Genomic DNA, 25,719 nt, shown 5'->3' with positions numbered 1-25,719 from the left:
AATTCAGTTTGGGACAACGGACCCACCCACTAAATTTCATAAAGATAGGTGAAAATTTAAATGTAACAGTTTTTAACTGCCAAAATTATGTTTTTCTTCTGGAAAAGTATGGAGTGAAAATCAGTTGGGGACAACGAACCTACCCACAACATTTCATAAATATCGATGAAGAATTGAGATTTAACGGTTTTTAACTGCCAAAAATAAGGTTTTTTGTCTGGAAAAGTATGTCTTAAAATTCAGTTTGGGACAACGGACCCACCCACTAAATTTCATAAAGATAGGTGAAGAATTGAAATTTAACGTTTTTTAACTGCCAAAATTATGTCTTTCTTCTGGAAAAGTATAGAGTGAAAATCAGTTGGGGACAACGAACCTACCCACAAAATTTCATAAATATCGGTGAAGAATTGAAATTTAACGGTTTTTAACTGCCAAAATTATATTTTTCTTCTGGAAAAGTATGGAGTGAAAATAAGTTGGGGACAACAAACCTACCTTTAAAATTTCATAAGAATCAGTGAAGAAATAGGATTTAACGATTTTTTAACGGCCTTTAAATCATTGGTGATGTCATCATAACCCAGTCGTTGTAGTTGTCGTCGTAGTTGTTGGTGTTGTTGTTGTCATGTTCGTTGTCGTGATTGTTGTTGTTCTCGTGTTGTTGTTTTTGTTGTTGTTGTTGTTGTTGTTGTTGTTGTTGTTGTTGTTGTTGTTGTCGTCGTCGATGTCATTTGTTGTTGTTGTTGTTATCGTCGTCGTCGTCGTCATCGTCGTCGTTGTCAGAGGTTATTTCTAAAGATTTCATTGATAGTCTTTGTTCTCGTCACCAAGACTTGCTAAGAACAAGCTTGGAACAGCAAGAGTTCCAAGAACAAGATTAGAACAACTCATTACATCATTACCAGTACGTCATTTGTATTTAGAACACACTTTAGAAAAAAACTCTTCAGCTACAAACCAGTCACCCTCACATGTCCGAGGTGTTTGTCTAAACCACTTACTGAAATGTTTTGAGGTTTAATGACCATACACATGTTGAACCGGTGAGTGTCTTCCGCTGCTTAATTCGCAAATAACTATTTTATTAAAGTCCGCTTGAAACGCTCAAAGATGATATTCCATGTTAAAAAGTGACAAAAGTTTCACATTTTCCCGTTGTAACAGCTTCCGATGATATTATATGAAAATTCTGATCCTCTGAGAGGATTCCCCGAAACAAAATCAGTTTGTACGCCTAATTTTAATAGAATTGTCCAAACAGTGTCGCTAATATTGTGCTAAAAGATGAATTCTAGAACAATGTCCAGACAGACACCACTTGGCAAAAAAAATTTCAGTGCTGGGAGATGAAAAAAAAAACTACCTCGCTACGCGCGGGCTCCGCCCGCGCTCCGCTTGGATAATAATAATTAAGTAGATGTGTACTGCCGGGCAGTACATACCCCAAGCGAAGTCGTCCATCTGTGTGTACATGATTCTCTCTCTCTCTCTCTCTCTCTCTATCTTTCTCTCTCTCTCTCTCTCTCTCTCTCTCTCTCTCTCTCTCTCTCTCTCTCTCTCTCTCTGTCTTAAAATGTGTCATCGATGACGTGTTTTCATACTTGCTAATGCGGCAGGCTAATCATGACGTCAAATTGAAACTTCTTGAAGTCTCTCAGAAAGGGACATGAAAACCATGTGGGGGTTACTGGTTTGGGCTGAAAAAAACCCCAACTCCACCTAAAATTCAAGCGCCTATGGGGCTGAATTATGCAGCATAAATTGTGAAACATCAGGATATCTCACACTTTCAATTCTGCCATCATGTCAAATCTGACAACAAACCTACCCACAAAATGTCATAAATATCGGTGTAGAATTGAGACTTAACGGTTTTTAACTGCCAAAAATAAGTTTTTTTGACTGGAATAGTTTGTCTTGAAATTCAGTTTGGGACAACGGACCCACCCACTAAATTTCATAAAGATAGGTGAAAATTTAAATGTAACGGTTTTTAACTGCCAAAATTATGTTTTTCTTCTGGAAAAGTATGGAGTGAAAATCAGTTGGGGACAACGAACCTACCCACAAAATTTCATAAATATCGATGAAGAATTGAGATTTAACGGTTTTTAACTGCCAAAAATAAGGTTTTTTGTCTGGAAAAGTATGTCTTAAAATTCAGTTTGGGACAACGGACCCACCCACTAAATTTCATAAAGATAGGTGAAGAATTGAAATTTAACGTTTTTTAACTGCCAAAATTATGTCTTTCTTCTGGAAAAGTATAGAGTGAAAATCAGTTGGGGACAACGAACCTACCCACAAAATTTCATAAATATCGGTGAAGAATAGAAATTTAACGGTTTTTAACTGCCAAAATTATGTTTTTCTTCTGGAAAAGTATGGAGTGAAAATAAGTTGGGGACAACAAACCTACCTTTAAAATTTCATAAGAATCAGTGAAGAAATAGGATTTAACGATTTTTTAACGGCCTTTAAATCATTGGTGATGTCATCATAACCCAGTCGTTGTAGTTGTCGTCGTAGTTGTTGGTGTTGTTGTTGTCATGTTCGTTGTCGTGATTGTTGTTGTTCTCGTGTTGTTGTTTTTGTTGTTGTTGTTGTTGTTGTTGTTGTTGTTGTTGTTGTTGTCGTCGTCGTCGATGTCATTTGTTGTTGTTGTTGTTATCGTCGTCGTCGTCGTCATCGTCGTCGTTGTCAGAGGTTATTTCTAAAGATTTCATTGATAGTCTTTGTTCTCGTCACCAAGACTTGCTAAGAACAAGCTTGGAACAGCAAGAGTTCCAAGAACAAGATTAGAACAACTCATTACATCATTACCAGTACGTCATTTGTATTTAGAACACACTTTAGAAAAAAACTCTTCAGCTACAAACCAGTCACCCTCACATGGCGGAGGTGTTTGTCTAAACCACTTACTGAAATGTTTTGAGGTTTAATGACCATACACATGTTGAACCGGTGAGTGTCTTCCGCTGCTTAATTCGCAAATAACTATTTTATTAAAGTCCGCTTGAAACGCTCAAAGATGAAATTCCATGTTAAAAAGTGACAAAAGTTTCACATTTTCCCGTTGTAACAGCTTCCGATGATATTATATGAAAATTCTGATCCTCTGAGAGGATTCCCCGAAACAAAATCAGTTTGTACGCCTAATTTTAATAGAATTGTCCAAACAGTGTCGCTAATATTGTGCTAAAAGATGAATTCTAGAACAATGTCCAGACAGACACCACTTGGCAAAAAAATTTTCAGTGCTGGGAGATGAAAAAAAAAACTACCTCGCTACGCGCGGGCTTCGCCCGCGCTCCGCTTGGATTAAGTAGATGTGTACTGCCGGGCAGTACATACCCCAAGCGAAGTCGTCCATCTGTGTGTACATGATTCTCTCTCTCTCTCTCTCTCTCTCTCTCTCTCTCTCTCTCTCTCTCTCTCTCTCTCTCTCTCTCTCTCTCTCTCTCTCTCTCTCTCTCTCTCTGTCTTAAAATGTGTCATCGATGACGTGTTTTCATACTTGCTAATGCGGCAGGCTAATCATGACGTCAAATTGAAACTTCTTGAAGTCTCTCAGAAAGGGACATGAAAACCATGTGGGGGTTACTGGTTTGGGCTGAAAAAAAACCCCAACTCCACCTAAAATTCAAGCGCCTATGGGGCTGAATTATGCAGCATAAATTGTGAAACATCAGGATATCTCACACTTTCAATTCTGCCATCATGTCAAATCTGACAACAAACCTACCCACAAAATGTCATAAATATCGGTGTAGAATTGAGACTTAACGGTTTTTAACTGCCAAAAATAAGTTTTTTTGACTGGAATAGTTTGTCTTGAAATTCAGTTTGGGACAACGGACCCACCCACTAAATTTCATAAAGATAGGTGAAAATTTAAATGTAACGGTTTTTAACTGCCAAAATTATGTTTTTCTTCTGGAAAAGTATGGAGTGAAAATCAGTTGGGGACAACGAACCTACCCACAAAATTTCATAAATATCGATAAAGAATTGAGATTTAACGGTTTTTAACTGCCAAAAATAAGGTTTTTTGTCTGGAAAGGTATGTCTTAAAATTCAGTTTGGGACAACGGACCCACCCACTAAATTTCATAAAGATAGGTGAAGAATTGAAATTTAACGTTTTTTAACTGCCAAAATTATGTCTTTCTTCTGGAAAAGTATAGAGTGAAAATCAGTTGGGGACAACGAACCTACCCACAAAATTTCATAAATATCGGTGAAGAATTGAAATTTAACGGTTTTTAACTGCCAAAATTATTGTTTTTCTTCTGGAAAAGTATGGAGTGAAAATAAGTTGGGGACAACAAACCTACCTTTAAAATTTCATAAGAATCAGTGAAGAAATAGGATTTAACGATTTTTTAACAGCCTTGACACTGAACATTTGATAAATCATTGGTGATGTCATCATAACCCAGTCGTTGTAGTTGTCGTCGTAGTTGTTGGTGTTGTTGTTGTCATGTTCGTTGTCGTGATTGTTGTTGTTCTCGTGTTGTTGTTTTTGTTGTTGTTGTTGTTGTTGTTGTTGTTGTTGTTGTTGTCGTCGTCGTCGTCGATGTCATTTGTTGTTGTTGTTGTTATCGTCGTCGTCGTCGTCATCGTCGTCGTTGTCAGAGGTTATTTCTAAAGATTTCATTGATAGTCTTTGTTCTCGTCACCAAGACTTGCTAAGAACAAGCTTGGAACAGCAAGAGTTCCAAGAACAAGATTAGAACAACTCATTACATCATTACCAGTACGTCATTTGTATTTAGAACACACTTTAGAAAAAAACTCTTCAGCTACAAACCAGTCACCCTCACATGGCGGAGGTGTTTGTCTAAACCACTTACTGAAATGTTTTGAGGTTTAATGACCATACACATGTTGAACCGGTGAGTGTCTTCCGCTGCTTAATTCGCAAATAACTATTTTATTAAAGTCCGCTTGAAACGCTCAAAGATGAAATTCCATGTTAAAAAGTGACAAAAGTTTCAAATTTACCCGTTGTAACAGCTTCCGATGATATTATATGAAAATTCTGATCCTCTGAGAGGATTCCCCGAAACAAAATCAGTTTGTACGCCTAATTTTAATAGAATTGTCCAAACAGTGTCGCTAATATTGTGCTAAAAGATGAATTCTAGAACAATGTCCAGACAGACACCACTTGGCAAAAAAAATTTCAGTGCTGGGAGATGAAAAAAAAAACTACCTCGCTACGCGCGGGCTTCGCCCGCGCTCCGCTTGGATTAAGTAGATGTGTACTGCCGGGCAGTACATACCCCAAGCGAAGTCGTCCATCTGTGTGTACATGATTCTCTCTCTCTCTCTCTCTCTCTCTCTCTCTCTCTCTCTCTCTCTCTCTCTCTCTCTCTCTCTCTCTCTCTCTCTCTCTCTCTTAAAATGTGTCATCGATGACGTGTTTTCATACTTGCTAATGCGGCAGGCTAATCATGACGTCAAATTGAAACTTCTTGAAGTCTCTCAGAAAGGGACATGAAAACCATGTGGGGGTTACTGGTTTGGGCTGAAAAAAAACCCAACTCCACCTAAAATTCAAGCGCCTATGGGGCTGAATTATGCAGCATAAATTGTGAAACATCAGGATATCTCACACTTTCAATTCTGCCATCATGTCAAATCTGACAACAAACCTACCCACAAAATGTCATAAATATCGGTGTAGAATTGAGACTTAACGGTTTTTAACTGCCAAAAATAAGTTTTTTTGACTGGAATAGTTTGTCTTGAAATTCAGTTTGGGACAACGGACCCACCCACTAAATTTCATAAAGATAGGTGAAAATTTAAATGTAACGGTTTTTAACTGCCAAAATTATGTTTTTCTTCTGGAAAAGTATGGAGTGAAAATCAGTTGGGGACAACGAACCTACCCACAAAATTTCATAAATATCGATGAAGAATTGAGATTTAACGGTTTTTAACTGCCAAAAATAAGGTTTTTTGTCTGGAAAAGTATGTCTTAAAATTCAGTTTGGGACAACGGACCCACCCACTAAATTTCATAAAGATAGGTGAAGAATAGAAATTTAACGTTTTTTAACTGCCAAAATTATGTCTTTCTTCTGGAAAAGTATAGAGTGAAAATCAGTTGGGGACAACGAACCTACCCACAAAATTTCATAAATATCGGTGAAGAATTGAAATTTAACGGTTTTTAACTGCCAAAATTATATTTTTCTTCTGGAAAAGTATGGAGTGAAAATAAGTTGGGGACAACAAACCTACCTTTAAAATTTCATAAGAATCAGTGAAGAAATAGGATTTAACGATTTTTTAACGGCCTTTAAATCATTGGTGATGTCATCATAACCCAGTCGTTGTAGTTGTCGTCGTAGTTGTTGGTGTTGTTGTTGTCATGTTCGTTGTCGTGATTGTTGTTGTTCTCGTGTTGTTGTTGTTGTTGTTGTTGTTGTTGTTGTTGATTGTGTTGTTGTTGTTGTTGCTGTTGTTGTTGTTGTTGTTGTTGTTGTCGTCGTCGTCGTCGTCGATGTCATTTGTTGTTGTTGTTGTTATCGTCGTCGTCGTCGTCATCGTCGTCGTTGTCAGAGGTTATTTCTAAAGATTTCATTGATAGTCTTTGTTCTCGTCACCAAGACTTGCTAAGAACAAGCTTGGAACAGCAAGAGTTCCAAGAACAAGATTAGAACAACTCATTACATCATTACCAGTACGTCATTTGTATTTAGAACACACTTTAGAAAAAAACTCTTCAGCTACAAACCAGTCACCCTCACATGTCCGAGGTGTTTGTCTAAACCACTTACTGAAATGTTTTGAGGTTTAATGACCATACACATGTTGAACCGGTGAGTGTCTTCCGCTGCTTAATTCGCAAATAACTATTTTATTAAAGTCCGCTTGAAACGCTCAAAGTTGAAATTCCATGTTAAAAAGTGACAAAAGTTTCACATTTTCCCGTTGTAACAGCTTCCGATGATATTATATGAAAATTCTGATCCTCTGAGAGGATTCCCCGAAACAAAATCAGTTTGTACGCCTAATTTTAATAGAATTGTCCAAACAGTGTCGCTAATATTGTGCTAAAAGATGAATTCTAGAACAATGTCCAGACAGACACCACTTGGCAAAAAAAATTTCAGTGCTGGGAGATGAAAAAAAAAACTACCTCGCTACGCGCGGGCTCCGCCCGCGCTCCGCTTGGATAATAATGGACATTTATATAGCGCTTCTCCACAGCTCGAAGCGCTTTACAAGTTTGATTTACAAGTTCAATCAAAAACACAACACGATATATATACAACTAATACAATTTAGCTCAGATTAAAAGGAAAATACTCATCAAAGAGCACATACATGCTTGCATAAAATACAAAGAATCACATTTTTTCGCAGCGCAGCACATTTAGTTATGCAAAGTGTTATTTAGTTGTGTAATACAAATAAAATGTGGTATCCTTATGTAAAAATGACTGATGAATGCAACGTACACTAGTAAACAGAATACCTTAAATGTGATGCATGGTGTGGTTACTAAACCAAACTTTGTGAGGACTTTTTCATTTTCTTATTTTGTTCTGTAAAGTGTTTCACATCAATATATATTATGAGAGAGGAACACAAAGATCTAATAGCATAGTCTGATGCATGTCGTTTGTTCTTAAACCACAATTAGTTTCAGACAATCAAAAACATTTCCATAGGAGTTGGGGCAAAATGTGCATGATTGAAGAAACAAAATGTTGCCTAAAATGTACAAATGTTGCACATATTTTGCATAAGCTCATCTTAGTTATATACATTATTACTCAAGTATTAAGACCGACAAAACCTGAGAAAAAAATTATTTTAAAATGGAAAGATACGTGGAAAAAAGAGAAAGAGCTGTGGAAATAATGTCTTTGTATGCATGGTCTTAAAAGGGTCGATGACGGAGATTCCTAAATCCGGCGGTAGGGAATGAGGGTAGTGGTTAACTGCCTGTGCACTAGGGAACAAACTAAGGGCGCACTCTATCCTTGCTTGCCTTGTGTAAATGCTTGAGCTGAGTGCACTTACTCGTCCCTGTATTTCTTTTTTCTGTTGAGCGTGGGAATACACAGTTTCAGTTCTGAGAACAAACAGGCTGTGTTGGACCCCATGGTTACCATGATTTTTATTTTGATGCTTCATTTTCACAAGACAGGTTACTTTCAACTCGGCAATATCTTGCAGACAGTGATACGTACATTGCTGAATCAAAAAAACAAGAAAGGTAGGTTGTTGGAACGTTTGTTATTGACAAAACAATACATTCACAAATATATCGACCCAACGGTCTTTTAAATGCACAGACAAACAATAACAAAAACTTATTTGGCTGATTTTTTATTCCGCCTGCCACGAAGCCGCAAGCGAATTTGAATTGATTTTGAATTTGAATTGATTTGAATTGAGTGGAAGGAAAAATCAGCCAGATAAGTTGTCGTTATTGTTTGTCTGTGCACTTAAAAGACCGTTGGGTCGATATATTTGTGAATGTATTGTTTTGTCAATAACACACGTTCCAACAACCTACCTTTCTTGTTTTTTTTATTCTGAATTTTGGAACGTTGGCAGTCTCTTTGTTTTTGGATTTACGTACATTGCTGATTTTGAAGCCATTCCTCCTCCTTTCGTGATTCAAAAAAAGACATACAAACAAATTAAGAAAGAAAGAAAGAAAGAAACAAACAAACACACAAACAAACATTCTTTTTACACTGAACTAGACCTTACTGGTCATGTGAGAAAGTCAGCAACAAAATGTTTAAAAAAAGAATAGAACAGGGTATTTCAACCTTTGGACGGTCATCAATGTCAACTATTATTCTCTTCCTGAATGACGACATTCTTGCCGTATTGCTACATTATTCATAGCTCACGGTTTTGCTGTCTTTCAGATCCCGGTAGTAGTGGAGGATAACGCTGCAGTGAATCCCAAGTCAGCAACAGCCACCGTCACTATTCGCATCACCGGAGATACCAATCCACCTCGCTTCATCGATGACCCATACAACACCTTAATCAACTACACCCTCGGTGTTGGGGAGACTGTCTACACTGCGAGCGCCCGTGACGACGATCTACTTGTAAGTAGCTTCAAGGATTAAGGAGGGGAGGGATTAGTGACAAAAGCAGTCAGCGATTAGTGGTTATAATGACAACGGTAATACACAAAGCGGTCGGTAGTATTCACGCGTGCGGTTTGCTTGATGTTGTTCGTTTTATGAGCAGACTCCAAAATAGGAGCACAACGAAGACTATATATAACGTACATGTTCTTTGACAGGGATAGTTGTAGGCCTGTATATGAGAATGCCTGATTTGAAAGATTTCAAAATTCAAGCCCATGGGTGTATTCATCAATGTGATGCTGGTTACCCCTTCAAATATAATTGCCTCATATGTGTTCAACAACTGAGCAGGCATACAATGCGATTAAAAAACAGCAACAGACAGACAAAACAAACAACGCCATATTTAAACATTAATGTGTCATCTTCAGGTTATAACTATTATATTCTATTTCCGGAAATCTTTGTTTGCTCCATGGCTAATGATTCTAAATAGCGCGTGTGAATCAGTGAAGAAAAACGATGAAAAAAAAGCCTCGGACAAGTAAGACCTTTCTACAATGGCTGAAACTACTATTTTTTTCATTTTTAACCCTAAAGCGTTCAACAACCAAAAATTGAATAGTTGAAGTAAGCTTGTTTTGTATTATGCGTAATTTTAAACTATGCGTTTATCATCATGCGTTTGCTTTACTAAACAGAAGACTTTCAAAATGATTACAGATATATTCTAAAACTTATTTTAAAAACGTTGTAAATTGTTTTAGCTTATTCCGATATGTATAATTATATGACTTGGCATTATGTGGGTTAAAACTTTGTAAAGTGCATAAGTATATTTCGATGTGTATTAGATTTGGAATGGTGTACAGAATAATTTATTTAGGCATATATATGGGTTTTTTGGGCGCTAAGAACTATTTTAGTATTTGCGCCATATAAATATCTTCCCTTTTCTTATATTCTAACCACCATATTGCTGTTTTCAGGGGAATTTGACGTTTGAGACTGACAATGCGTATCTAGCAGCCCCAGGCTACTTCAGCATTGAACCACTCACTGGCAGAATTGTAGTGAAAACTTCACTGGCTACTGATTCAGCAAAAACTTACACGGTATGCTTGTTAGAGTCAATCAACTCAGTTCTGTTGTCAGTTCAGGTCAGCCTGAACCTCTCTAGCATCTGTCTGCTCCTTTCTAGAAGGTATGTAATACAGAAAGTCATATCTGTTAGCAATGAGCTCCATGGTATGTTCGTTTATTGTCTAGATCAATTCAGTTCTGTTTTCAGTTTAGGTCATGGTGACTCACTCCAGAATGTATCTGCTCCTGTCTTGGAGGTATACAACGCAGACTGTAGTATTTCTTGATTGTGATTGTGATCTGATATTCACACGGGAGATGTAACAAGACACACTGAGGCCTGTTATTTACCAGCTTCAAACAATATGGAAATGATGGTTGTCTTCCTACCCAACCCGAAGGAGGTTTAAACAAAACTGTTGACCCATCATTGACAGGCAGTTTATTACTCAGTTACCAATTTCTACAGCATGGCTACACAAATCTTACTCGTTTATGTCATTCTGTAGAATGCAGTGCATGACTTGACCATTGGCTTAATCGTTGCTGCCATTTCCTGTTTTGAGAAGACATGCACCCAAATCTGCTGTCCACATGAAATATACATTTCACATCATATATTATTCTTTTTGAACAGTTGAGACTGAAGGTGTACGACTCAGCCCGACCAGACAACTTTGACCTTGCCAACATCACCATCAATGTTGAACGCAACCCCAGCCTCCCTGCCTTTACAAACTTGGTCTATTCAAGAGAAATTCCAGAGACGTACCCGCCCGGCTCGGAGATTTTTACCCTCTCTGCCACGGACAGTGATCCTGGGGCAAGTTTTTAAAAATGAATAGATTTTTTTCTTGCGTACAATAGATCCGGAAATATAGACATTTTAATGTTTTTTCCATATATTTCAACGTGTGTGAGGGTGTGTGTGTGTGTGTGTGTGTGTGTGTGTGTGTGTGTGTGTGTGTGTGTGTGTGTGTGTGTGTGTGTATCCTAGGATGTGCCCTTTGGATGCCTTTTGGGGATTATGTTCGTGTGTCCAATTTTCATTATGCAATACAACACTGTAAGTCTGTATGACATGAAGCCTGTATAGCACTGTTATAATTTTCTCTACGCAGACACACAGAAATTTACAAACACGTTTTTTGTTTTTGTCTTAACAATCGGTAATATCTACTGCCTGACTTTTTGTTGTCTGCCAGTAAAGCTATCACTGTATCAGTCAGTCTGTCAATTAATATTATCCTGTTGATTACCGTCTTTTCTGCTTATGCGATACCCCCCGCGGGTTAGGGGGAAGATTTTACCCCCCGCGGGTTAGGGGGAAGATTTTACCCCCCGCGGGTTAGGGGGAAGATTTTACCCCCCGCGGGTTAGGGGGAAGAATTTACCCCCCGCGGGTTAGGGGGAAGATTTTACCCCCCGCGGATTAGGGGGAAGAATTTACCCGATGCTCCCCAGCATGTCGTAAGAGGCGACTAACAGATTTTGTTTCTCCTTTTACCATTGTTAAGTGTTTCTTGTATAGAATATAGTCAATTTTTGTAAAGATATTAGTCAAGGAGTATTGTAAGAAATGTTAAGTCCTTTGTACTGGAAACTTGCATTCTTCCAGTAACGTTGCAAGCCCCTGGAGCAAATTTTTGATTAGTGCTTTTGTGAACAAGAAACAATTGACAAGTGGCTCTATCCCATCTCCCCCCTTTCCCCGTCGCGATATAACCTTTCGTGGTTGAAAACGACGTTAAACACCAAATAAAGAAAAGATGCTTATGCGATCTATGATGTTGCACGCTTTGACATTTGACGATGTTAAACAAAATAAGAGGCGAAGCCTTCAAGGCTCCCGTATAAGAAATCAACAAACAGTAACATAACACAAACTCACTCACTCCGTAACACACACACACACAAACACACACACACACACACACACACACACACACACACACACGCACACACACACACAGTTAAAACTAACGCATCATATCAACTCCATGTATAATTTTCAAAAGAAGGCAAACAGATAAAATGACTAGGGTAATAGGTTAGGTACCTGCCATGTGGGCACTTTTTCCACTGCTGTCCTCAGTCCTATACTTTTCATCAAGACTTGTCACCATGCCGAGTAGATCTAAATTCGGAAGTCTTCATGTGGCTGAGGCATATATCTGACATAGCGTCGATCTTGTTGTAGGTTAACCTCCTTTCTGAAACAAATGGCAAAATGCGATTAGTTATGATGACTACAACCTACACAAATATAAACAGTGTTTTGAAACAGAATAGTCAGGTTATACAAGCCACTTTACCTATGCAGCATGGTAACCCTACAATATGCGAAACATGTCGACTGCAGCAGCCTGGTTCTTAAAATAATTCTGACGGTCAACACAGCCAGAAATGCCAACAAAGACAAGAAAGCTGTGGCAAGGTAAGCTTACCAAACGTTACATAGCGAATCATATGATAGTGCGTAAACAGCAAACAGTAGATCTACAATCAAAGAGAGGATCGAGTCTGGAATGAAACGCGATACAGATCTAGCATTCAAAAACTGTCTCTCACGTTCAAGGAAGTTGTTGCAAAGTACTTAAAGGCAGAGTAAGCCTCCCGTAAACCATCACAGATACGGTCAGGCTTTTACACACAGTACAAACACCATTTCATTTAAACACTCACCAATTGAGAACATCCTAGGTGCCCTCCGTAAAGAGCGAACAATTTTCAAAGAATTTATTTTTGCGTGGTTTATCTTACCCCTGAGCCATCGTGAACCCGTGTGATCCAGTTTTCCCTTTTCACAATGCAGTCGTCATAGTTAGTCATTTGAATGCGACTCGACGTGAGCTTATCTACAATAGCACGGGTTTTTTTATGCACGAAACAACGGCTGTGGTTCACAAGAACTCTAGCGATGGCTTTTGACTGTTGAGAGGAACGGCGATTTGCACTGATAAACCGGCCGTCGTCTGCTACGACCCTTGCGTGACCCTGCTTCCGGGCTTTTCTTTTTTTAAACTTTCACAACTTCGAATTGTTCTGATCTTGTCTTGATGAAAAACGAATTCTTTTATGATTAAAGAATGTTTGTGTAACAAGCTGTCAATTTATTATTTAGATTTTAAAAGTTAGGTCTAGCGCAAAAACGAGGCGCCGTTGTTGTTAACGGAACAAGTCTACGAAAATAAATTCTTTGAAAATGTCTCACGCTCGACAGAAAGCAGCCAGGATGTTCCCGTTCGGTGAGCGTTCAAATGGAAGTATGCTTGTACTGTATTTAGACGCTCGGGGAGCTCTGTGATGGTTTACGGGAGGCTTACTGTGCCTTTAAGACTTACTAAATTGTACAGACAAAACCATGACAGTGCATGTTTTGAATCTGAGGAAAAAATCGTGATCATTTTGACTTTGAGAACAGATTCATTCCGTTTCCTTATATCTGCATGTTCAAGTAAATGGTGGACAGTTTTTTTCGGGCAGAGTAAACTTAACTTGAGACTCTACTGCAAGTCTTGAAATTCACATAAATCGAACCACGAGCAAAGACATCCAAACATTACAGGCACTTTAGATCAACTCATTTCACTAGAGGTGACTGCCTAGCACTGTGTTTGACATCCGTGTCTGCTGAAATAAAAAGAAATTAAAACAAAACGGATTAACAGTAGGTGACACGTTATCAGAGTGGGATACACTAGATCTGTCTCTGAACTTACCGGGATACGGCTGCAAGATCGACACTGACTGCCGCGCTTTCGACAGCTCTTCCTCGCGTGGACATTGGAAACACGCTGTGCAGATCAAATTGTAGGAAATCTCCCTTTGGTATCTTCTTTATTTACTTTTCTGGAGCTTAGAAACCGAACAACATGAAATCGTCTTCCCCGGCGAATCGGTGAGGTGAGAACTGGACCACAATCCTTCGCGCGACCCCTGACCTGATCTTGACACCTGACCTGCCGTCTACATGCCAAACACGACACAAATCAGTCAACTGCTTGTACCCCTTCAAAACCCCCCACCACCCGTTTTCTTTGGATACACGCTTTAACTACACACATGCCGACACAATGTTGATCATTGCTTCAATAATTTGAAGATGGTGCTTGAAAATTAACCACGTGAAATGAGTATTTCGGTGTTTAGCCAAAAATGTTAAAGTTTCTACCACAGACATACACACATACATACATACGCACGCACGCACAGACAGACAAAGTTTACCATCGCATAGGCTACACTTACGTGAGCCAATAAGGACCTATGCTGCATCATTCTTCATATGATGATAAACAAGGGCAAATTACACAATGTTCAAATTCATGACTTCAAAGCTGAAACTGCACTATCGTGTAAACCGGCACGGTGGCCCAGTGGTAAGGCGTCCGCCCCGTGATCGGGAGGTCGTGGGTTCGAACCCCGGCCGGGTCATACCTAAGACTTTAAAATTGGCAATCTAGTGGCTGCTCCGCCCGGCGTCTGGCATTATGGGGTTAGTGCTAGGACTGGTTGCATGGTCCGGTGTCAGAATAGTGTGACTGGGTGAGACATGAAGCCTGTGCTGTGACTTCTGTCTTGTGTGTGGCGCACGTTATATGTCAAAGCAACACCGCCCTGATATGGCCCTTTGTGGTCGGCTGGGCGTTAAGCAAAAAAAATATTAAAAAAAATATATAAAATATATACTATCGTGTAAATGATATTCGTACACTCCCCCATGGCGATCCCACAAGTCTTTACGTGTGAAACAATTACATGCGATTCAGATATGACGTCAAGCCCGAAAAGGGACTGTTTACAATTCGTCACGGCCGCAAAGTTAACCTGGGTATGCTGAGTCATTCGAGTCATTCAATAGAACCAACATTGCGTGCGTGTCAATATACCGCAAAGCAGACAATAACTATACCGTAAAACAGACAATAACTATACCGCAAAGCAGACAATAAGTATACCGTAAAACAGACGGAGCTGTGTCACATTGGCTCAACATTCTGTTTCAGTAGGGATGTGATCGATTGACGGACTTGTGTTTGCACTCGTTAGCCTTGAAGGATTTGCCTTTTTTATTTTTTTTATTGTGTTGTATTTGTTGTGTACAGCAAGGAAGGCAGTACAGCGTGGTGTCTGCTACCCCAGGTGATTGTGGCCGTTACTTTTACCTGAACGTGTTGACTGGTCAAGTTTCGCCTGCCCTGCCAATCTTGAACTCGCGTTTCAACAGCTGTGTGGTAAGCTTGAAATAAAATATCTCGTATGGTTATCCCGAGTAATCTGAATCAAGTGACCTTGCTTTTTTCGGAGTCGATTCGTCTGTTGTTGTTGTTGTTGTTGTTGTTGTTGTTGTCGTTGTGTTGTTGTTGTTGTTGTTGTGTTGTTGTTGTTGTTGTTGTTGTTGTTGTTGTTGTTGTTGTTGTTGTTGTTGTTGTTGTTGTTGTTGTTGTTGTTGGTGGTGGTGGTGTTGGTGTTGGTGGGTGTGTGTGTGTGGGTGTGTGCGTGTGTTTCTTAAAAAAGGAAGACAATTTACAAGATACAAGATACAAGATACAAGACTGGTCAAGTTTCTCCTGCCCTGCCAATCTTGAACTCGCGTTTCAACAGCTGTGTGGTAAGCTTGAAATAAAATATCTCGCATGGTTATCCCGAGTAATCTGAATCAAGTGACCTTGCTTTTTTCGGAGTCGACTCGTCTGCTGTTGTTGTTGGTGTTGTTGTTGTTGTTGTTGTTGTTGTTGTTGTTGTTGTTGTTGTTGTTGTTGTTGTTGTTGTTGTTGTTGGTGGTGGTGGTGGTGGTGGTGGTGGTGGTGGTGGTGGTGTGTGTGTGTGTGTGTGTGTGTGTGTGTGTTTCTTAAAAAAGGAAGACAATTTAGTCTTGTTCTGCATGAGTGGTGCCCTGATATTCATGTTGTGTAAAAAGAACAAGGTGCCTCTTTCCTTGGAACAAATGAGTGTCAGATTGTCCATATTGTGTTCAAAGTGCCAAAATAAAGGTTTGTGATGGACAGCTTTGATATAAATGAGATCGTCCTTTTGAATATGCTATAGTAGCAAGAACGTTGTTGTTGTTGTTGTTGTTGTTGTTGTTGTTGTTGTTGTTGTTGTTGTTGTTGTTGTTGTTGAAACCAGCATTGTCTATGATTTCAGATCACATTTTCTGTCAAGGACGACGGCGACCCATCAAAGGGTGCTCTCGTGAACGCAATTGGAACCATTGACATTTACCGTAACAATTTTGCACCCAATTTCCAAATTGAGAGCTATCAAACCCCTATTCTTGAAAATACGACACAAGACGCCGTCGTTTATGAAATGAATGCTACTGATGCAGATAGACCAGTGAGTATTTAAATTGCCCAAGGAAAGCTAGCAATACTTCCATACAGAAAAGACAATGTCACAGATAAATTATATACGGTAAGCTGCCAGTGCAACGAGTTGGTAAATATTACAGATGTTATTTGCGTCATCACAATTATCGCATATTTTGCTGTAAAGCCCATATATATCCATCAAAATCTGACACTTTCAGATGTATTAAATAGAAGACATATCCAAACAAAGGACAGATCGTGTTGTCTCTGGGTTTTGCGTTTAAGTTTTTAAGAAACGGTAAAGTGTCAATTTACTGAGAAGAAACATGCAGCAAGAAAACTCTTTTGGGAATGTCATTTAACAGCATAACTAATGTCTCAAATGACTTAAGATTTCGTGTGTATTTTACGATAAGTGTTGGCACAGAGCTCCAAAAGTTGGAAGGTAATACGTTAAGGAGTTACATAAACGTATCGTTTTTGTCTCATTACTCGTTCAAAAGGCTTCAAAACCCGCCTTTTGTGGCTTATCAGAAGAATGAACCCATGCTGTTCAGCATGCCATAACGTCATTGTTAGATAAGATAAGTGAAGAAATCGAACTGTTTTGGATACAAATTTGATTGTTGTTTCTATTCACATGCCAAACTTATTCCCTTTTAGCTGTTCTGATTTGTTTTTCGATTTTAAAGCAGGAACCTTCCTTTTGTGAATTTGATTTTTGTTTGTGTTGTAAGTTCCACTGTTTTGACACTACCTCATGTGAAACCAATATGTTTGCTGAATATGTAGGGAAATGAATGGCCTTTCCAGTTCAATAATTGATTTTTACAATAAACGGTCTCATTACAAAGATCAGGCACTCAAGGTACCTGCCTAGTTGGTGTTTTGACTCACCTGACTAAAGGGTGAGTCTTAGGAATCATCCGTGTCCGTCTGTATGGACGACCGGCCGGCACTTGTGGTGCAAGGTTGTACATTAGGAATATTTTTAGGGTTGAATAATTAAATGGATTGATACAGTTCACGGTAGGATCAAGTTTTTGTCAATCAATCGGACGTGAACGTTCTCTTGAACATTATTTTATTAAGCTGGAACAGCATTTTTAATTCAAACAAAATCAGGTATTAACAAGTCGCGTAAGGCGAAATTACTACATTTAGTCAAGCTGTGGAACTCACAGAATGAAACTGAATGCACTGCATTTTTTTCACAATGACCGTAGTCCGCCGCTTGTGCAAAACGGAGTGAAACTGACGAGCCTGTTCAGCGCGGTAGTGGTTTCGCTGTGCTGCATAGCACGCTTTTCTGTATCTCTCTTCGTTTGAACTTTCTGAGCGTGTTTTTAATCCAAACATATCATATCTATATGTTTTTGGAATCAGGAACCGACAAGGAATAAGATGAAATTGTTTTTAAATCGATTTCGGAAATTTGATTTTGATAATAATTTTTATATTTTTAATTTTCAGACCTTGTTTTTAATCCGAATATAACATATTTATATGTTTTTGGAATCAGAAAATGATGAAGAATAAGATGAACGTAAATTTGGATCGTTTTATAAAAAAATAAATTGTATTACAATGTTCAGATTTTTAATGACCAAAGTCATCAATTAAATTTTAAGCCACCCAGCTGAAATGCAATACCGAAGTCCGGCCTTTGTGGAAAATTGCTTGGCCAAAATTTCAATCAATTTGATTGAAAAATGAGGGTGTGACAGTGCCGCCTCAACTTTTACAAAAAGCCGGATATGACGTCATCAAAGACATTTATCGAAAAAATGAAAAACTTTCCGGGGATATACCCAGGAACTCTCATGTCAAATTTCATAAAGATCGGTCCAGTAGTTTACTCTCAATCGCTCTACACACACACACGCACACACACACACACACACACACACACACACACACACACACACACACACACACACACACAGACACACATACACCACGACCCTCGTCTCGATTCCCCCTCTATGTTAAAACATTTAGTCAAAACTTGACTAAATGTAAAAAAGAATAAGTCTTAAAATGGGGGTAAACTTACAGAGTTTATGAACAGAAAATATGAGAAAACAAGGTCTTGAAAAGGTGGAGGATCTTACTGGGGGTCGGGGGTCGTAAATGGGAGGTCGAGTCTTCTATTAGGTTGGGTAAGAAGGAAGGAAGTCTTCTATCAGGGGTCTTAAAAAAAGGGGGGGTTGGTGTCGAAGGCGAGTCGTGTAAGCATTTGCTTTTCTTGTTTTAAGGTACCGTTACGGTAGTATATAGAACTACCACCCTTCATTTGCTTGTTAGGCCTTTGTGTTGTGAAATCCAAACAGGCTGTATCTAATTTACCCGGCGGGGATAACAAATGTCAGTGGTCTTCAGGGCACCGACTTTAGTGCAGTGGAATATCAGATGATCGGGGACGAAGGGGCCGTGGACTACTTTCGGGTTGAACCTGACACCGGCATCATCCGAACCCGCCGGTTCAGCCTGATCAACTCTGGTCAAGACGAATATAAGGTATGTCTGCATGGATCGTGTTTCTATTATTTTTGTTTTATTATTTTTGGGGTGGTCCTCGTCGCAGGTTTTTGTATTTTTGTGTGGTTATTTTCTCCTTAGCTGGATATATTATATGAACATTATATTCTCTGTGAAGTGTGTGCACAGTGAACAACATAATGGTTTGTTTGGTTTTAGTGAGAAAAAAAGAAGAAGCTCACATCCACAACCCAAATAGTAACACTATTGTCTGATGCAGGGTGACTGTCCTAACATTCACTTTGCGCTTGACTCAATGTTTACTTATCAAAAAGGAAAAGGTAGCATATTCATTCGTTTCCAATACATGGAAAAGCCAGCTGAAGCTGAGCCTTGTGAAAAAGCTTGCCAGCACCCTAAGCTCCAAGCTATTGGCACACTTACTGTCACTGAAAGGACTGGCATGGGAGTCTCACCATCTGCCAAATCAGAGACTGTCAAGCATTATTATAAGACGAGCTGGTTGTGCGAAGATGTTAGACGGACTCATGAGGATCATAATTATCGCCACGAGACGCTGAAGGTGATTTGCTGGGTCTTTCGGTTCCCTCCCCTCTCCCTTCCAATGGAGAGGCCTTAGAACGAAGTAGGGTCCCGAAGACAGCGATGTTACACTGTGATTATAATCCTTTCTTATACTTTCAGGTCAGAATCATGGCTAAGGACAAGGGCACACCTGCGAAGTCGAGTTTTGCTGTCGTTACCATTATTGTCTTTAGAAATTACAATGGCCCTGTCTTTTTGAATGAAAACGACATCACGAGGACAGTGTACGAAGACGCTCCCATCGGCGACACCATCTTCACAACAACATCCCGTGATTCTGACCGCGCGGTACGTTGCAGTAGTTTTTTTCCCCCACTCACCCATCGACTTTGTGTTTCATCTGCACCATCTGGACCATTTAGGAGTGGTTTAGTATAAGCAGCTGTGGTGGTGGTGGGGGGGGGGGCTAGGGGGTTTGAGGTGGTGGTAAGGGATAAGTTGTCATGGTACGATATTCTTGTGATCTGATCGCTAAATGGATTGATGCAGGTCGCAATGGGGGTCAAACTGGGGTCAATAAATAGGACATCATCATTCTCTTGAACATTACTCTATGAAGCTAAAGCAGAAAACATGTTTTTGGATTCATTTTGCGTTTGAAGAAAGGTTAGTCGTATGAACATTTGCTCTTCTTGTGGTGAATAAATTTTGCTTTTTTTTTTTAGAAACAGTTTCTCTTAATCCTGTGATGACCATATCGTCTAAAAAGAGCATGTGTTCACATTACTTACTTGCACTCCTATTTATACAGGAATGCACTATTTGTTGATAAGTGATGGGCATATCTTGTAAACTGCTCTACAGTTGTTATTGTCTCATAAATGAAATAAATTTGCATCGGTCACGTATAGCAACATTGTTGGTGGAAGGAATGTTACAGAACAATAACCAACCAACCAACCAACGATTGTTCTTTCAATACAGAGGAGCAGAATAAGTATGTTTTCAAACATATCACTTACTAATTTCTACTTATCTCACAGGGTCCCCAGAGTGAGCTGACCTTTAGCCTGTCTGGATCCCAGGCAGCGCAGTCGTATTTCAATCTTCTGGACGCGACCAGCACGCAGCAAGGCGTCTACTCCACTGATCTTACCATCGCTCGACCTCTCTACGAAGATAACAGTGATACTCTCACCTACACTGTGAGTATCAATATAATAGGCAATTTTAAAGGGAAACACACCAACCGATTCAAGAATATCAATGCCAAGGTAGAACAGAACAGAATGAAGCATGGGGAAATAGTGACTGGAGGGAGCACGAGGCATTGACATTTGTTCAGTATTTCCTTTACTGCTTTTGTAGCCAAGCATTCTCTCAGGATTTTGTCCTTGAAAGAGGGGGGGGGGGGGGGGGGGTAGGGGTTATTGAGAATGGGTATGATATAGAGTCTTGATTTTAGTAAAGTTATATACATGAAGAAAAATAACACATAGTACAGTGTGAACGCAGTTGGCTAGTATTAACGGCAAGTTTCCTGTATAACCTCTTAAAGAAAATGGCAAACAACCTTGCTACTAAAAGCAGAATAAGTCCGATGACCATGCTATTATGATGGACGTTTATTTCAGTTGTTAGGTGTGTATTTGAATAATATCTTCCCCTTTTTAACGGGTGCCAAGGAAAGACCCCTTATATATATGGAGTTCTGTACAGGAGAGGCGTTAACTTTAAACTCTTCCTCGAATTTGCAAGAACGTTTCCAAAACTCTTCTTACACTGTCTTCTTCAAAATCAGGTGTGTAAGTTTTGTTGTTACACATGACCATCAACTTTCCGCGGACAATACCGCTTTAAGATAGAGAATCATGTATTTATGTGCATGTTTTTTGGTTGTACTTGCATCGAAAACTACTGCCTAAACTCTTGCCAGTTAGTTTTCAAGTGAATCCCACCTTTTTTACCAATCAATAGTTCACATTGAACGCACAAGACAATGGCGACCCGGTGCAAAGAAACTCTACCAGTGCCACCATCAACGTGATCCGCAATCTCCAGCCTCCGGTGTTTTCTCATGCCTACTATTCTGTGCCCATCTCTTATCTGGCCAACGTCAACGATGTCATTGCTGCAGTGACTGCCACCGATACTGATATTGATGTAAGTCACTGTGTGTGTGTGTGTGTGTGTGTGTGTGTGTGTGTGTGTGTGTGTGTGTGTGGTGTGTGTGTGTGTGTGTGTGTGTGTTTTTGTGTGTGCATGCGTGCGTGCGCGTGTGAGTGTGTTTGCATGCGTGCGTGCGTGTGTGTAAGTGTGTGTGTAAGTGTGTGTGTGTGTGTGTGTGTGTGTTTCACTGATTTTATAAATGTATCTCCTTTGACTTGTTGAATTCAAGGAGGGGAGAGAGAAAGCTGTTTTATTTGGTATTCTTTATTTAGTGTCACACTCACATCACAGTCCACATTTTAATGATATATTCATTTCTTTTTGGATAAACAATATATCACATAAATTGTGAACATCATAAGAACAGATTACATTTAAGCTGAATTTGAGATTTTATTTCAATTTTGAGACAATGAAAATGAATATATTAAGAAATCTTCCAGATCAAAATTCTATCAAGATGGTGTTGAAAAATGAAAAATATCATTTTCATAATGAATGTATTTGAAGTTACATCTTTGAATTTTAACAGACTTCTAGGCTGTGATGATCTCTATAAGTGACATATGTCTGATTTATGCTGTTAAAATATCAAGATCATAAGGGGTTTCAGTTGAGGTCAATACGCTGGATGTTATCAGTTTTATAATAACTAGAGCGTGTGATAATGTTGTGAGTCATATTACATATAACAAGATGAGCACGTGACATTCGTATAAGTAGCATCAACTACAACATGTTTACAATCTTTTGTTATTTAAAAATTGACGGCTGCAATTTGTACTTTGTGTTCTGCGCTTATCTTAACAGTAACCTGTTCTGGGGAGATACATATGCCTTCATGTAGTCAAAATCGTTTCTCTTTCAGTCTAAATACAACACCTCCAGTCTGAGGTATGCCATTGTGCAAGGGGGTGAGAACACCGCACAGACGCAGTACTTCGGTATTGACAGCAGCACTGGAGCAATACGCCTCAGGCAGAGTGTTGCCAGTGATAGTGCCACTTCCTACGTGGTAAGCTTGTTTAGTAATAGTTGTTTCTTCCTCTGAACCTGTAAAGAATGCTAAATCAAGCTTAGTCTTGCTGTGATGTGAAAAATCGAGTGCGCTGTGGAGCCTCAAATGAAATGGGCGAAGTCTACTTCGCGAAGCTGGCTGCACGAAGCTTTGGCTTTGAATGTTCGGTAAAAAGACTTTGCGAAGTCTTTGCGAAGTCGACTTCGGGCTCAATTGAGGACTTCTTCAAGAGGAGTGAATAGGAGGTTGGGCTGTCCATACTTCTTTATACTTATACTATTCTTGTTTTTAGTTATTTTCCTTAAGGCAGAAAGCCTTTCTGCTTCCTCTCTTTACGGTATTACACAAATATGGGACATAAGTACATGTAAAAGATAATATCTTTGCGCAATTAAGCATTGTATTCTTATTTTTAGGGTTGGTTTATGTATTTTGCATTAATTCCAGCGTCGCGGACGACGCTGGTATCTGCGGTCGGGAAAGACTTTCCACGAATTTGCCACAGGGCGCCGCCATGAGCAAAACTCTCCAGGGGTAAAAATAGCCAGCGGGGCAATATCACTTTGTCCGCACGTCGCTGGGCATATCAGCGCAGTTCAACGTTGCCACAGACCAAAGAAGCGCTTTACTCTGGTCGCAGCGCGCAGCGGCTCACTGGAGGAATGTTTGAAAACTATCTGTGCTCGACTGCGAGCAGACCACAGGCACATTACACCCAATAAAGTTTGGACTTGTACTGGCAGAGAGCGAATGCAAATTCTTGTAGGCATACACAGACGCAACATAGCATATACAGACAATAACACCCACAACACTTCAACTGCATATGAAAGGAATAAAAATAAATCCGCAAATCGCGCACAATACACCAGTTAGAAAAACAAGGAGTACCAAAGCGGCGTGCAGAAACTAAACTGACTCGGAGACTGAGAAGAAACATTTATCACACGATGTGGATAGCAAACATTAAAATAAAACAGATAAGTCAAGCGAAAAATAAACACAAATATCGAAAAACACAATAAACAAAGGTAAAGAAAACAAAAAGAGATGCTTGCCGACAGTCAGTGTGTGTGTGCGTGGTTTGTGCGTCAGCGGGGTGTGTGTGTGTGTGTGTGTGTGTGTGTGTGTGTGTGTGTGTGTGTGTGTGTGTGTGTGTGTGCGTGCGCGTGCATGCGTGCGTAGGCTACGTTCTTGCGTGTGTGCGTTCGAATGAGAAAGAAGAGAGAGAGAGGATTGAACAATGAGGTCACGTTCTCTGTCACATGAATACATATACACACACTGAAGGCTACTGTGGTTGGACATGCTTTTGAAATGTAATATTTTTTCGACATGATTTCTGGACATACGAATCCCGCTGTGTTGCCTACTGATGTTGCGAATGATGAAGGTTTTGAGTTGACTGACCTTGAGGAGGGATTGCATCAGGCGTTTATCGTCTCAAATTATATGCTTGCTACTTTTCAGGAGTCAACTATTGCCATTCATGGTAACTTGGATAGTCAATGTTTTTATTTGTTTGATTCCCATCAAAGAAACAGAAATGGTAACCATTCTTCAAATGGCGCTGCAGTTTTGATGTCATCAAGTTAATTCCTTTGCAGAATTGATTGATTTTCTCAAAAGCCATTATCAATGTGTTTTGTTTATCAATTAACACCTGTTCATTTCTGTCCAACTGCAATGCAAACTCAATGTGGAGGAAACAAGGATTCATTACAAACAAGTCATCCCTGTACATCAACAGATTTATGTACCTCAATCAATACTGCTAGTATGAGTGACAGGAATCTAAAAGAAAAAACAACCAAACGCAAATGTACTACTACTTCTACGACTCGTTTGAATGTAAAACAGAAATGTAACACTATCTGTGACAATGACGGTTCTACGACTCGTTTGAATGACGGTATAGATCGAACCTTAACCCACAACTACAAAAATTTGTCAGACTTTTTTGAACAGGAAAATATGCCTCTGTTCAACAGTAACCAAAACATGGAAGATGTTTTTGAAACTTTACAGAAATGTAACACTAGCCTATCTGTGACAATGTTGCTTTTGAATTGAACCCACATTTGTTGAACAGGAGAGAATGTTCCTGTTCAACAGTGCCCAAAACACTGAATCTGACGTTTTTGAATCTTTTCTGTCATCTAACTGAATCTGACGTTTTTGAATCTTTTCTGTCATCTAACCCAATTGCTCATGACTTCATCGATCTTGAACATGCCTACTTTTCAAAGAAAGACAGACAAAAGCGAAATCTGCATGTTAGCCATCTGCCTGAAATGGTCAATGCACTTTTGTAAAATTGTCACAGCTGTTATGCACTTTTGTGAAATGGTCAGTGCTGTTGTGCACTTATGCAAAACTTGGTGCTGTGCTGTTAACATTTGAACAAAATGCATTTTGTTCAAATGTTTAGTGCAACTTGCTACTATATAATCGCTTTGTGGTAATAATGCACTGTTGTGAAAAGTTTGCGCTAAATGTTGGCACTATGCATCATTGTTGGAGCACCCTCCTGTAGATGCACCATGCTGAAAAATGTACTTATGTGAAATGTTTCGTGTAAATTATTGTCACAATAATGTTTTGTGCGCCCCCATGTATGTGTTCTGTGCTAATAATGCACGGTTGTGAAATGTCCGTACACATTTTGTGGCAATATGTAATTGTTAGTGCATCCTCCTGCGGATGCTTCGTGCTAAAAATGCACTTCCATTAAAATATTGTACGCTCATGTCAACTGGTACTATATTTTCAATTGTTTCTCTGTCAATTTCAGATGTTTGTTTCCAATTACTTCAGTATCTCCCTGTTGCAATTCCAGGTGATTCATTATGCATGTGCCAATTTGAGGTGTTTAATTCTGATTCCTGTATTTACAGTGTAAAATTAAAACTATTGTTTTCAAACATTCCTATGACACCTGGTAATGGTTCTGTGTTTTTTTGTAATTTGTATTTTGTTTTTCTGCAATTTGAAATGGATCTGAGACTGACTTACTACT

At 39.3% G+C, this 25,719-nt stretch overlaps 1 protein-coding gene across 1 annotated transcript in view; it reads left to right on the top strand.

Annotated features, from left to right (window-relative positions):
* LOC138954056 (protocadherin Fat 4-like) overlaps nt 1-25,719 on the top strand; it is a 48,375-nt gene that overhangs the window by 21,879 nt on the left and 777 nt on the right. The window contains exons 16-25 of the mRNA XM_070326023.1: nt 8,913-9,101; nt 10,076-10,201; nt 10,807-10,992; nt 15,278-15,406; nt 16,320-16,511; nt 18,869-19,006; nt 19,673-19,861; nt 20,557-20,718; nt 21,491-21,676; nt 22,551-22,697. Of these exons, the coding sequence (XP_070182124.1) occupies nt 8,913-9,101; nt 10,076-10,201; nt 10,807-10,992; nt 15,278-15,406; nt 16,320-16,511; nt 18,869-19,006; nt 19,673-19,861; nt 20,557-20,718; nt 21,491-21,676; nt 22,551-22,697 (1,644 nt within the window). The remainder of the gene's footprint in view (nt 1-8,912; nt 9,102-10,075; nt 10,202-10,806; nt 10,993-15,277; nt 15,407-16,319; nt 16,512-18,868; nt 19,007-19,672; nt 19,862-20,556; nt 20,719-21,490; nt 21,677-22,550; nt 22,698-25,719) is intronic.

This window comes from Littorina saxatilis, linkage group LG2, assembly GCF_037325665.1.
Source record: "Littorina saxatilis isolate snail1 linkage group LG2, US_GU_Lsax_2.0, whole genome shotgun sequence".
Lineage (NCBI taxonomy): Eukaryota > Metazoa > Mollusca > Gastropoda > Littorinimorpha > Littorinidae > Littorina > Littorina saxatilis.
Note: the sequence above shows the minus strand (reverse complement) of the source record. Positions and strands in the feature narration are given on the sequence as shown.